The sequence below is a fragment of the Theobroma cacao genome, chromosome 9, assembly GCF_053813885.1.
Source record: "Theobroma cacao isolate CCN51 chromosome 9, ASM5381388v1, whole genome shotgun sequence".
NCBI classification, from domain to species: domain Eukaryota; kingdom Viridiplantae; phylum Streptophyta; class Magnoliopsida; order Malvales; family Malvaceae; genus Theobroma; species Theobroma cacao.
Genome location: NC_142647.1, coordinates 11,095,716 through 11,109,792, shown reverse-complemented (window position 1 = coordinate 11,109,792; position 14,077 = coordinate 11,095,716). Strand labels below are relative to the sequence as shown.

At 32.9% G+C, this 14,077-nt stretch overlaps 1 protein-coding gene across 1 annotated transcript; it reads left to right on the top strand.

The window, feature by feature from the left end:
- The first annotated feature begins 8,358 nt into the window (after positions 1-8,358).
- On the top strand, positions 8,359-13,225 carry LOC18589119 (Double Clp-N motif-containing P-loop nucleoside triphosphate hydrolases superfamily protein). Its single transcript, XM_018127939.2, has 3 exons — positions 8,359-10,261; positions 10,799-11,096; positions 11,232-13,225. Exons 1-3 carry the CDS (start codon positions 9,030-9,032, stop codon positions 12,849-12,851), a joined length of 3,150 nt encoding a protein of 1,049 aa, XP_017983428.2. The 5' UTR covers positions 8,359-9,029; the 3' UTR covers positions 12,852-13,225.
- The last annotated feature ends 852 nt before the right edge of the window (positions 13,226-14,077 follow it).

Below are 14,077 nucleotides of genomic sequence, written 5' to 3'. Positions count from 1 at the left end.
ATATTTGTTCTCTATTCTTTTTTCTTTTTAATTAATTGAAATAGCTAGGTGTGCATTCACAATGGAGCAAGACTAACAAAAAAGGTGTCCCAAGATTTGTACATATATAAAGATGAGATAATAATCAAATTGACAAGAAAATATACACGCTTACTAAATTCATTTCAAAATTTCAGACTTATCCTGTTAGAGATATACATTAATCAAAGTCAAGTTTTTGGTTTTTCCCATCCTAAAAGTCAAAAAGAAAATATTCATTGCATGGATTTAAAGCTAAATAAGGAATATAAGTGGCCTTCTCAGGCAAAGTAAAAGCACCCGTAAAATAGAAGATTCTGTGGAAAAAATGAGCTTCGAAATGCGAATAATTAGGCGAGTCGGAAGTCAAATTTAGATCAAATAGCAAGAATAGAAAAGCCAAATGGTCAAAAAACCCATGATGAATATGGAAAATATGGAAAGTTGGGTCCAATTTAACTAGCTAGTTAGCTTTCTCATTTCTTAATTTTACAAATATTTGAAGAGTTTTTATTCCGCGTACATATATACCTGCAATTATGACTTGGAAAAGCCGTTACATATATGGGTGTCCGATCGCAGGAAAAAGGTGCTCCCATGGCTTCTCTGGTCAAAATTAATAAAATATAATAATTCAGATTCTTTGCCAAATAGTAAAGTCAAAGCAAAAGCAAAGTAGCATATCCTTTTTGAACAACAAGCAATGAAATTTTGGCCTTCGGGGTCATCATTTTAGTCATCCACCTATGCTACCTTCACACTCTTGGAGCAATAAATATGAGCCATACTTGTATACTTTTTGGTTTTTATGAATAATTAGCTATCTCCAAAAATTACCTATATTTAGATGCCATAGGTAAATTTTGCAACAACTTTCCTATCTATTAATTTTATTTTGGCTAACTTGACAAACCTGCCCATATCCATATAGAGCAGATTTCCCTAGTGCTACATTTGTTTGAAGACTTCTATAAAACCATTTTATTATATGTTCAATTTTAACTTTCTTATAGGTGGTAGAAAGAGCTATCTTGTCAAAACAATTAAATGTATTATTTGTAACATTCAGTGTCTATTTGATCTAATTTTTTTTTAATTTATTTATCTCATAAAAGTAGAAATCAAGTCAATCATGATTTTAAAATTTTCTTTTAAAAAATAAAATTTTATTTAAAAAAAAAAAGCTTAAAGAAAAATTTCAAAGAGGAACTTTCTTTTCTATTCTTTTAAAAACATGTTGATTTTTCAAGAAATACCCTTCTCTCTCTCTCAATCGATCTCTCTTTCTTCTCTCTCTATCAACAAACCACCCTTCTCCAATACAAATCACGATCTTGTATCTCTTTCTATGAAAATTACTAGGAAAAAAATAAAAGACCCAATAACAAAATAGCAAAATCTGATTTTGTTTTATTCTTACAAAGATTAACAGAAAAGAAAACATAAAATTTAAAACTATCTTTTGATACTATTTAAAGGTTTTATCTCTTCTTCACAAAAAAGGATTTTAATATCAAACACATCGTTCCCTCTTTTTATTCTTTTTTGGAGAATTGAAACATCATAATTTGATTTTGCTTGCTAGAGCAATAAAAATCTAATATTATTACTATTATACAAAGTTTAAGAACTATTTTGTTTCTACATAGATTTCTTTAATTTTAACATTTAAAATCATATATAAGCTCAAAGCAGACTTGTTTTACTTTGGTTTATTAAGTTATTGAAATAAGATAAATACCCTTTATAGTAACTTTAACCAAAATTAGAACTTAGATAATTTATTTTGTCAAACAGCTTACCAAATAGATTTAGCTTAATTTAAAAATTATTATTTTTATAAGAGTTTCATAATAGCTTTTAAGTTTCAAAAAAATTAAGCCAAACAAGCTTTTATTATTTGTTGTTTATATCATTTTTGGTAACAAAAAATTAGAAAGAAAGAAGTAAATTTCTCTATATATGCATATTAGATCAAAATAAATGAATTAAACTTAACCTTGATTTTTTCTTTTAACAAGTACAATTTAGATAATGTTGCGTGCATCATTTCATTTGAGTAATTATGAAATATATATAAGTTAAATATTTAAATTTTTTTTACTTAGAGCCTATTTGGCTTAATTTTCTTTTAACTTAAAAGTTATTATGAAGTTTTTATGAAAAATAATAACGTTTAGAATTAAGCTAAAGTTATTTGTAAACTGTTTAATAAAATAAATTATATAAGCTCTAATTTCGGTTAAAATTACTATAAAAGGTATTCATATTATTTTCAATCACCTAATCAGCTATAACATAATGCTTCAAGTTTATATATAATTTTAAATGTTAAAATCAAAGAAAGCAATAAAGAAACGGAACAACTCTCAAACTTATATAGTAGCAATAGTATTAGATTTTTGTTGATCTAGTAAGCAATCAGACTATAATGCTTCAATTCTTAAAAAAAATAAAAAAGAGGAAATGATGTATTTAATATTAAATTTTTTTTAGTAAAAAAGAGAGAAAATCTTTAAATAGTATCTAAATGCGATTTTAAATTTTAGATTTTTTTTCTCTTAGTTTTTGTAAGAACAAAAAAATTCTAGATTGATTGAGAGAGAGATATTTTATGAAAAATTGATGTATTTTTAAAAGAAGAGAAGAGAAAGCTCAACCTTGAAGCTTTTCTTTAAGTTCTTTTTTTAAAAATTTTGTTCTTAAAAAAATTATTTTTTAAGAACTTTTCAAAAATCATGTTTGGCGGAACTTTTACTTTTAAGAAATAGATAAGTTAAAAAAAAAACCAAATAGGTACTTAATAATACGAAATATTATATATATATATATATATATTATATTTTGTTAATTTAAAAGTGTTGACTAAATATTATTAATTAAAATGTCATTTATTATTTCATACCGCATGACATGTTGATATGTCATAGTAGATGATAATATAAGGTGATAACACAATCATATCGTATTTGCACCCTCCACGTCAACACGTACATTAATGTTATAAGATATAAAAATAACATGTAACGTTTTGACTAATAACAGTTAATCAATCGTTAATAATAAGGTTCTATTTGACTCAAAATAGAAATATAAGTATTTGATTGAACGTAATAAAAAAATAAACACTTATTTTAATTTTATTAAATAATTCAAAAAAATTTTAAAGTGTTATGATAATATAATATGTTTTTGATTGAATTTGAATTTATGTCACACTAAATTTTTATATATAATGTTTATTGGATATAATACACATCCAACTTTAGAGATAAAGCAATCAATTCATTTTGAGATTTATGGGAAAAAAAATTCTCCTTGGAAACAATAACAGAACTTTTTTTTTTCTAAAAAACAATAAAAAATTTCCTCTTATATATATTTTAAAAATTCCTCTATTTATCCAAAAAAATCAACTAGTTAGATCAAGGTGTTGACAATCGATATAACAAAATATATAAAAAAAATGGTTGGAAAGTCAAATTCGTGGCAATCAGAATAATAAATAGGCATTCATAGTTACTATTTGGAAAAGGGTCAGCATATCACATATATCACTTATGATATAATAATTTGAAGTTGTTACCAATCTTCTCAAACATGAAAGTGCTAAAAATGGATAAATAATTAACTAAATGTGACAACAAGAATCTCCATCCTCATTAACATATCAAATCTAAAGGCTAATACACAATTTGCAAGTATTGAATCTTTCCTTAAGAGATGCCATTACATAATTTTGTAGCTTCCATATTATATATATAGAAACTATAATTTTTTTGGTTTTATTTTTAATGATACTTCAATAAGGCTTAACCCTATGTGTTTTTAGGGTATGAACCCACATGGTTATTTGGGAAAAGAATGTTTGATAAGCCTGCAGTCTAAAATTTGCGATGCCCTTTAGGTTTTTGAATAACAAAGAAAATGAAGCTTGTAATATTTCCTTTTGGTCAAATAAAAACCAATTAGTCTCACAAGTTTTGTCATTTTCCCCCGTACTTGCCAATAATCACAGCAATAAAGTGCAATGAAGTAAGCAAGGTTTTGGTTGAATGGGAGATTAACATCACCAAATGGATTATTAACTTTCACAATGATAATCATAATGGCACAATTGCAGAGCAAAAGTCACCCTCCTTTACGGCAATGCATCTTCCACGTGTCAGGTTTTTACTTTACAATGGGTTATTTTGTTTTAATTTGATGTAAAATGATATTAATTGACAGACTGATTCTTTTCATATTATAGTAAATAGTATTAAAGGAGGGGTATTATGGGCATTTCAACATAAGAAATACGGAGGAGCTGAAAAAGCAGACAAACAGGTTACAAAGATACGTGAACGGTAATAAATGCAGAAAGTTGAAAACTCTCTCTTACTTTCAAACTTTCACTTTTTTCTCGGTCACCGGAAAAGGAAAGGACTAAGTTTCACGCGTCAGCTTTTCTCCCTACACGACAAATGTCGAATTCTCGCGATAAATTGAATTCCCGTGTTTTTACCGCCCGATCAACGGCCCTGATCTTCCGGAATGGACCACGCGCAGAAGGAGAGAGCGTGAGAGACGAAGACGAAGAAGAAGAAGAAGAAGAAGAGGAAGAGGGGGGTAAGAAAAAGCTTAGGGGGGGGGGGGGGGGAGTAGGAGTAGTTGTGAGAAGAGAGGGCTCGAAAAACGCGTAAAAGGGAAGGGAAGAGGGGAGGGCGTGCGTTACAAAAAGGGGAATATGATGATGATGATTTTTGTTCCCTCAAGACTTCTCTCTCCACACAAAAAGTTGGTAGCAGTAGTACAAGTAACAAATCACTTTTTGTAAAGTCAGGAATCCCCAAAAGTTCACATTATTTTACTCCCCATTTTCCATTAAATCCTTATTTTAATGGAATTTGTATCTTCTGGGATTTTTTACACACCCTTTCTCCCCCTTTTTGTCCACCGTGATGCCTGCTTCCCTATTTTGATCCACTCCCGACTTTAAACCGCCTCCTTATTTTTATAAACCCCATTTCATCCCCAAGTCCATCCCAGTTACTCAACCCCATTATGTTCCACAATAGCCATGTGAATTTCTGTTTATTTCTTTCTCTACTTTATATCTTATTCGGCTCTTTTGAAATTGTTTTGCTGTTTCAACATCAAATCAATTGAAAAATTCTACACATTCAAAATTATATTCATAAATTGAAAAGATTTTAAAAATTTAAAATTTAAGATATACTTGATAGGTTCAAAATTTTACATAAAATGTGATTAAAAGGTAATTTACACGATATCATGAATTCGATTAATAATTCAAAATTAAAATAAAAATTAATTATTTTTAAAATAAAATAAAATTATAACATAAAATTGAAAAGTTACTGTTAATATCTCGTTGCCACCTTATGTCTATCCTTGATTTTGAAGAATGATGGTTTAAAAATAAAAACTATAAGCCTTTACTTTAGAATTTGGCTAAATTTGGTTTTATCGTATAATTATTGGTGTAGTTGATTGGAAAAAGTAACTGGATGAGGGGATCATTAAATGTGATACTGATAACAACAAATTGATAACCAAAAATATTAATTACTCATGATAATAATGATTTTTTAATTAAAAAATTATCTATCGTAATTTAATGAAATTTGGTTGTGACCTAAATCTTGAGCATGGAAGGAGAAAGTATACGAGAAGGGCTTTTCATTTTAACTGAACAGGGGAGCTATCAACAATGGGAGCCACAGCTATTGAATGATTATAATTAAATTTGAAAAGAAGCCGAGCCGCGGCTGCCGACCAAATTAAAATTGCAAATGTCAGTGTTGATTTTATGGGATGGTTGCGCCCGTGATGGGTTGAATCGATCATACCACTAGCGCAAAGCATTTAATGATCTCTAACTAAAATCTCCTTTCTCAAATTAGGTGAGCCTGAATCAACCTATGGCTAGAGGGGGTTGGCTGCCGCCCCCAATATTAAGCTCTTATTAATTTTAAATTACAACAAGTAAACAAGATTTTCATTCATGTCTATTTATTCTAACTCAAAAATATTTTTTTTTCATGAAAAAAATATATTTTATACATCAATGAAGGAATCTTTAAACTTTACATATGAATTTATAAAGTATCACAAGTCCATTAAATTATAATTTTAAAAAATAAAACTAACATAATTACTAAATAAAAATTGGCTAAACATATGAGTTTATTTAGTTCATTTCTTTTTCTTTTTAGTAACGATAATGTTATTCGTTTGTTTAGATTTAGAATCGTATGTATGATTAATAAATGACAAATTATTTTCTATACATTAAGCAAAATTTTAAAAATTCTACAAACATCATTAAAAAATTACCATGTGTCTTGTTAAATTATAAAATAATAAAAATCAATAAATGAATATCCCTATGAAAATGAGTGTGTGTCAATTATTTTAAATTTAAATTATAATATAGAAAGTAGACAGAAAATATAGGATAATATAGTAAATGAAAATAGAGTAAAACACTCCTTACAAAATTACATAAAAATGAATGAATTCATTAATATAATTGATTATATAAAACTCTAACATAAGTATTATGATTAGTAAAATTTTTTGACAATTTAATAATATCACTCTATATCGATCAATCTCTAATTTTAAAGCTCGTTTGTGTAAGGTTTTGTTATGGTTTCATTAAATTAAAAAGTTGATAAATAGAAAAATGATTGCATGGAGAGACATGAGCAACAAATTAATTCTCAAGAAACCTTTTTCATGGCTTCGTGGATTTAGCTTCAATTGCAAGAAAAATTGTGATCCTTGTATCAAAAGCTTAAAAAAAGTTTGGCTTCCTTCACCTTTTGGTCATATTTACTTATTTTTGAGGACATGCACACGCTTCTTCTACTATGTGGAGTAGTTGTTCGTGGACTATGAATAATTAAATCGTCACCATAACACAACTACTTGTTGCCATCATTTTCATAGCAAATACAATTTAGTTATTATATATACATAAACTTACTCTAAATTTGTAAAGAGGAGAGCTTCCTTTTTTCTGTCAACCAGGGCACCCAATGTAATGTCATAGAATGTCTATTAAAAATCTTCAATATTAATAAAAAAAATTGCAATATTTAATTAGTTCATCATGTAATAAAGGCAACCTATCTTACATTTAATTATGTTTTATCCTTATAATTTAATGGAATTAAATGATCCTTTGGGGTTTTAAATTTTGAGTTTACTTGTTTTTTTCTTTTTTTGGATTAATGTGTTAGATACAAGTTATGAAGACAAAAGAAATAAATGCACATATACTGATAGTCCTACCATTCGTTGCCAAGGAATTTAATGGAAAGGGTGCATTAGGATTAATCTCAAGTTGCAAGAGTGGAAGAGAGTTAGTAACTTGAGCTAGATTAACATAATAATGACAGGGATTAAAAAAGTATTAAAGAGGATTAGGCAGTAAAAGTAGAAGAGCAAAGTTTGGGGGAGTAGAAAAGTGCCAAGAAATTGCAGGCTTGATGCTTTGAAAACAAAACAAAACAAAACAAAAATTAGAGAGAGAAAAAGGCGTAAGTCAGTATGAAAAGGTTAAAGTCGTGCGATGCCTTTGCAGCGATTGCGTGTGAAAAGCAGAAAATTGGTTGAAAGGCTTACAAAAATATAAAAATAAATAAATATATAATATTTTTATAAAAGCTCGAAACTCTCATTTGCCGCTGTTCCCCCCATCAATTCCGCAGCGCGTGAACCCACTCCGTATAGATTCAGGCGCGGTCGGATCCTCCCTTTAGGGCCAAAAAGCGCGTGGACTCGGACAGATCATCCAAAAAAATAATAAGTAAAACATAAAAAAGGCAGTCAATCCACAGTCTAGAGAGAGATAAAGTTAGCATAAAGCGATCTAGTGATGAATGAATGAAATGAATCTTTTTTTTTTCTTTTTCTTCTTCTTTTTAGATTTAAAGAAAAAATGAATAATGTTCTCTCTCTCTCTGAGAAAAAGGTGTTTCTCTCACTCCATTATCTCTTATGTATACAGACAAGAGAAAGTTAGTTTAAAGTATAAATATATATATATATATATATATATATTACTTAATAAAATAAAAGCAAAATAATAATATAGAAAAAAAAGGAGGGAATGACACAAAAAGGAGAGCAGATGGCACTGCCCAGAAAGCATTTTCCAGAAATCCTTGCAAACTGATAGTACTTCCAATTCTCTATTTTCCAGAAATTCTTTTTCTCTCTTTCTTTGTCTAATAAAAACAAACATTTTTCATGCTGGGGCTTAACTAATTTACTTTTTCCCTGGTGGGTCTTGTCTTTCTTTCTTTCTTTCTTTCTTTTTATGCAAAACCCTCCCTCTATTTTTTTTTTCTCTTTCAATTTTTTACTTTTTACCCAATTTCATGGTGGCCAGGCCAGGTAGAGTCTAAAATTTTCACTTAAATTGTGCTGGATATTTTTGTTATGGATGAATCAGATAGATAGGGAAAGAAAGCAAAACAAAAAAAAAAAAAGAGAGAGAGATCGGTAGAAAACAAAAACAAAAACAAAAAAGAAATAAAAAGAAGGGGGAGAAGAGAAATGGCAGGGGTTCTTGTGAAAGAGGGGATCTGATCTTTCCTTTTCGCGTTGAATTCTCTTCCTCCTTTATAATACCAACTTTTTTCATTTCATTTTTCTTTTTTTTTTTAAAAAAAATTTTGTGTGAAGAGAAAAGAAAATAAGAAAACCCAAAGATAGATCACTTAAAGCAAAGAAAGAAGGTTACAAGCTCTATCTATCTATCTAAGCTATTGCTTTCTTTCATTTTTGTTTTTGCCTGTAAAAAGCTTTCATTTGGTGATTCATTTCAGTTTGTCTATTTCCATAACCTTTTCCTCCCTTCTTCTTCTCCTTCTCCTTCTCCTTCTCCTTCTCCTTCTTAGATAATAAAAAAGGTTCAGCAGAAAAAAAAAAAAAATTACACACACTAAAACATAGATACCAAGAAGAAGAAGAAGAAACACTACTAATAATAAATGAGAGCAGGATTAAGCACGATCCAACAGACCCTGACGCCGGAGGCGGCCAGCGTGTTGAACCATTCGATAGCTGAAGCCAGCCGTAGGAATCACGGCCAAACGACGCCGCTCCATGTGGCGGCAACACTCCTCGCATCTCCCACCGGATTCCTTCGCCAAGCATGTATCAAATCGCACCCCAATTCGTCTCATCCCTTGCAGTGTCGAGCTTTGGAGCTTTGTTTCAGCGTGGCGTTGGAACGCCTTCCCACTGCTCAAAACGCCAATAGTAGCAGCCCGGGACTCGACCCACCAATCTCCAATGCCTTGATGGCTGCTCTTAAACGTGCTCAAGCCCACCAACGCCGTGGATGTCCCGAGCAACAACAGCAACCGCTTTTGGCTGTTAAAGTGGAATTGGAACAGTTAATTATATCGATTCTTGATGATCCAAGTGTTAGTAGAGTCATGCGGGAAGCTAGTTTTTCGAGTCCAGCAGTCAAAGCAACCATTGAACAATCATTGAACTCAACGAGTTCAAACTCAGCTAACACGGCCGGTCCAATCGGATTGGGGTTCAGACCGGTTGTAGCTGCTGCTTCCGCAGTTGCCGCGCCTTCAGCCAATCGGAATATGTATTTGAATCCGAGGTTACAACAAGGGGCAGCCGGGCAGTCCGGGCAGCAAAGGAGTGAAGAAGTGAAAAGGGTGATCGATATTTTGATGAGGAGTAAGAAGAGGAACCCGGTTTTGGTTGGTGAACCGGAGCCGGAATTGGTGGTGAAGGAGATTTTGAGGAGGATTGAGAGTAAGGAAATCGATGGGGTTTTGAGAAATGTTGAGGTGGTTCATTTGGAGAAAGATTTCGCATTGGATAAAACCCAAATGGTTGCGAAAATTAAAGAGTTGGGTACTCAAGTTGGAGCGAAGATTGGGAATTTGGATTGTGGAGGGGTGATTCTTGATTTGGGTGACTTGAAATGGTTAGTGGAGAATAACCAGCAGGTGGGTCTTGGCGTTGGGGTTCAACAGCAGCAGGTGGTATCGGAAGCGGGGCGTGCTGCGGTGGCAGAGATGGGGAAGTTGTTGGGAAGGTTTGGGGAAGGGAGTGGGAGAGTATGGTTGATTGGAACTGCTACTTGTGAAACTTATTTGAGATGTCAAGTTTATCATCCTTCAATGGAAAATGATTGGGATCTGCAGGCTGTTCCTATTGCTGCCAGAGCACCCTTGCCGGGAATATTTGCAAGGTATTTGCGCCGACAACGTTGGTACCTTACTTACGTTTTTGTTTATTTTAGCTTTAGTTTTTGAATATGGAAAGCTTAAATTCTATCAGATTATGCTGCCAAAAGTTAAGGTTCAAAATCTTGGAATTCATTTTAACTTGGATAATATGCTTGATTTCAGGGTATTATATGCAAGTAGATTTTATTGAATATGGGTATTAATGGGTATCAAGAAATTTCTGTTTATAGAGTCCATGGTTTCTGTGCTACTAATAGATTTTATTCTTGGGAAAAGTTGATTCTGATCTAAAATTTAACATTTTTTTTGGGGACTTGCTTAATACAAAAGACTTTCTTCACGTCCATAAGACTTTTTAGATTCATGTTTCAGTTTGACGTTGTCTTGCATGCAAGGACTAAACTTAGATGACGCAGATTGATCTGTGGGCTTGAGAGGCTCTTTATCCTTTTTCTGGTTTTTGTCAATGCCCGAGAGATTGGATTATCTAGTTTTCTTGCTGTTATCATCGATTAACTTGTAATATTCTTATCTTCCAGGCTTGGAAGCAATGGAATACTTAGCAGCTCTGTTGAGTCCCTATCCCCATTGAAGGGGTTTGCAACTACAGCTGCTCAACCTAGGCAACTTTCTGAGAACTTGGACCCTGCTCGAAAAATAGGCTGTTGCCCACAGTGCATGCAGAATTATGATCAAGAACTTGTAAAACTTGTAGCAGCCAAGGAGTTTGAGAAATCCTCCTCTGATATTAAGTCAGAATCAACTCGGCCAGCATTGCCACAGTGGTTGCAGAATGCTAAGGCCCATGATGGTGATGTCAAAACAGATCAGACGCAGGTAAGAAGCCGATGTTAAATAAAAACCAAGTCTTGTTAGATTTTTTTTTTTTTTTTGGTGTGTAAATATGTGCATAGGTAAATCTTGTCTTTTTCGTATCTAAGCTTTCTTGTTACCATCACATGTTATCTACAGACCAAGGATCAAGAGACGATTTGGAAGCAGAAGACTCAGGAATTGCAGAAGAAATGGAATGACACTTGTTTGCGTCTCCATCCTAATTTTCATCAGCCCAGTCTAGTCTCTGAGAGATTCGCTTCTACAGCTCTCTCAATGACGAGCTTGTGTAATTCACCTCTGCTAGGACGGCAACCTTTCCAACCCAAATTACAATTGAACAGGAACATTGGGGAGACATTGCAACTGAATCCAAATCTAGTAGCTAGCCAACCAATGGAACGGACAAGTAGCCCACCAGGAAGCCTTGTAAGGACAGACCTTGTTCTTGGGCGACCAAAGATCACCGAGACCTCACCAGAAAGAATGCATAAAGAGCGGGTGAGGGACCTTTTGGGCTGCATACCTTCTGAACCACAGAACAAGTTCCAAGATTTGCAAAGCGGCAAACTGTTGAACACATTAGATGCTGACTTATTAAAGAAACTCCTTAAAGGTCTAATAGAGAAGGTGTGGTGGCAGCAGGATGCAGCATCTGCAGTGGCTACAACTGTGACACAGTGTAAATTAGGCAATGGAAAACGGCGGGGTGCTGGAGCAAAGGGTGACATTTGGTTGTTGTTTACTGGCCCTGACAGGGTTGGCAAGAAGAAGATGGCATTGGCCCTCTCAGATCAAGTATGTGGGGCGCATCCAGTGGTGATATGTCTTGGTTCAAGACATGACGATATGGAATCCGATGTGAGTGTCCGTGGTAAAACGGTGCTGGATAGAATAGCAGAGGCAGTTAGGAGGAACCCTTTCTCAGTAGTAATGCTTGAAGATATCGATGAAGCAGATATGCTAGTTAGAGGCAGCATAAAACGAGCAATGGAGAGAGGTCGACTTGCTGATTCTCATGGTCGTGAGATCAGTCTAGGAAATGTTATTTTTATTCTCACTGCAAATTGGCTGCCAGATAATCTTAAATTCTTATCAAATGGTATTTCCCTGGATGAAAAGAAGCTTGCCAGTTTAGCAAGTGGAAGTTGGCAATTAAGGTTATCCCTTTCTGAGAAAACTGCAAAGCGCCGGGCCAGTTGGCTACATGAGGACAGAGCAACAAAGCCACGGAAGGAAACTGGTTCGCCACTATCATTCGATCTTAATGAGGCTGCTGATGTGGAGGACGATAAAGCTGATGGATCACACAATTCCAGCGATCTCACAGTGGATCATGAAGAAGAACATGGCCTCACTAATAGGCTATTATGCAACTCAACATCATCAGTATCTCGTGAGCTGCTCAATTCTGTGGATGATGCCATTGTCTTTAAACCTGTAGATTTTGGTCCCATTAGACGCGATATAGCAAACTCCATAATGAAAAAGTTTTCCAGCATTATTGGTGACAGGCTAACAATTGAGATCCTAGATGAAGCACTGGAAAAGATTACGAGTGGAGTATGGATAGGCCGAACTGGATTAGAAGAATGGACAGAGAAAGCATTGGTCCCAAGCTTGCAACAGCTGAAAACACGATTGCCTGCATCAGATGAGTCTCTGGTCGTTCGACTTGAACTCGATGGTGAATCTGGTAACCGAAGTTATGGAGATTGGCTGCCCAGTAGTGTGAAGGTGGTAGTGGATGGGTTCTGATGGTGAGGAGGATTAGTATTTACTAGCTCAAAATTCAGTGAGGGGATACAGTTGGTATTTCCTTACTTGTTTTGGATAGAGATGTAAATATAGTCAACTGTTTTGGCGGGGGAGGGCGAAGACGGTTGAGAGAGGTAAAGAGTTGAAAACAGTTAGAAGTGGGAGACGTTGATAGATTAACGGTACCTTTATTTAGTAGCCAGACAATGTCTCCTCCTTCTCCCTTTTTTATTTTTTTTTTATTTTTATTATTATTTGATTTCTTCATGCTTTTTTCTTGTTAAAAAGTTTTATATATAGTATTTTATTATAGATATTTATTAATTACATGGGACGATCATTAATAAAAGATGAAACATTCCTCTTTTTCAGCATGTCACCTGCTCATGCAATCCTATGGGCAACTGCCCTTGTCTCAATTTTCAATTTTTGTTCCCTTCAAAGGAATTTAAAATTTTAAATTCTAGTATTTAAAATGGATAATTATGAAATTTATAAAAATAAGGAAAAAATTATCTTATTGTATTGGTTTTAGATTCATTGAATTTTTTTCTTGTATAAAAATAAAGGTGCTTTTAACTTTTTAGCATTATAGAAGTTGATCAAACTTTAATGGACATTGAACCTGTTTTGTCAAAAATCTTGTTTGGTTTTAATTTCAATTTTTTTAAAGTAGGAAATATACATTTTATTATATTATAATATGATGAAAATCTTCTTGCAAAAAGATGATAAATTATATTTGAAAAATATTAAAGTATTTAAAATTAGAATGCATTAAAAAAAATGGAGGAAGCTTCATATTTATCCTTTCATCTTTATAATTTATACATTATTTACATACATATATATATATATATATTATATAGCAACATTAACATTAAAAGTTGTAATGTGGGAGAAGATGTTTGAAATGAATTGTGACAGTGAAATGAAAGCAGAAGGTGTGGGTTGCGTACTTAGGTGGGGAGAGAGAATTGCAAACCAAATAAATCAAAATCTTTTTAATTAATGACGAGAGCCACACGAAAATTGGTTACTGTTTCTCTCGTTTTGAACAGCCTACAACGACCACCACGTGGCTCATGTCTCTACAAATAACAACCAATTACGAGGAAACAAGGGGAATTTTGAGCCATTTACTTCCTGGAAAATGCCTTGCCCTTTCCTATTTTAGGATATTACACATTGTTAATTCCTTTTAATTACTACCAAATTACGTGGCA

Coding starts and splice junctions, on each gene's coding strand:
- LOC18589119 (XM_018127939.2), top strand. CDS start 9,030: ATGAGAGCAGGATTAAGCACGATCCAACAGACCCTGACGCCGGAGGCG. Junction 10,262..10,798: donor TTGCCGGGAATATTTGCAAG/GTATTTGCGCCG, acceptor CTTATCTTCCAG/GCTTGGAAGCAATGGAATAC. Junction 11,097..11,231: donor TCAAAACAGATCAGACGCAG/GTAAGAAGCCGA, acceptor TGTTATCTACAG/ACCAAGGATCAAGAGACGAT.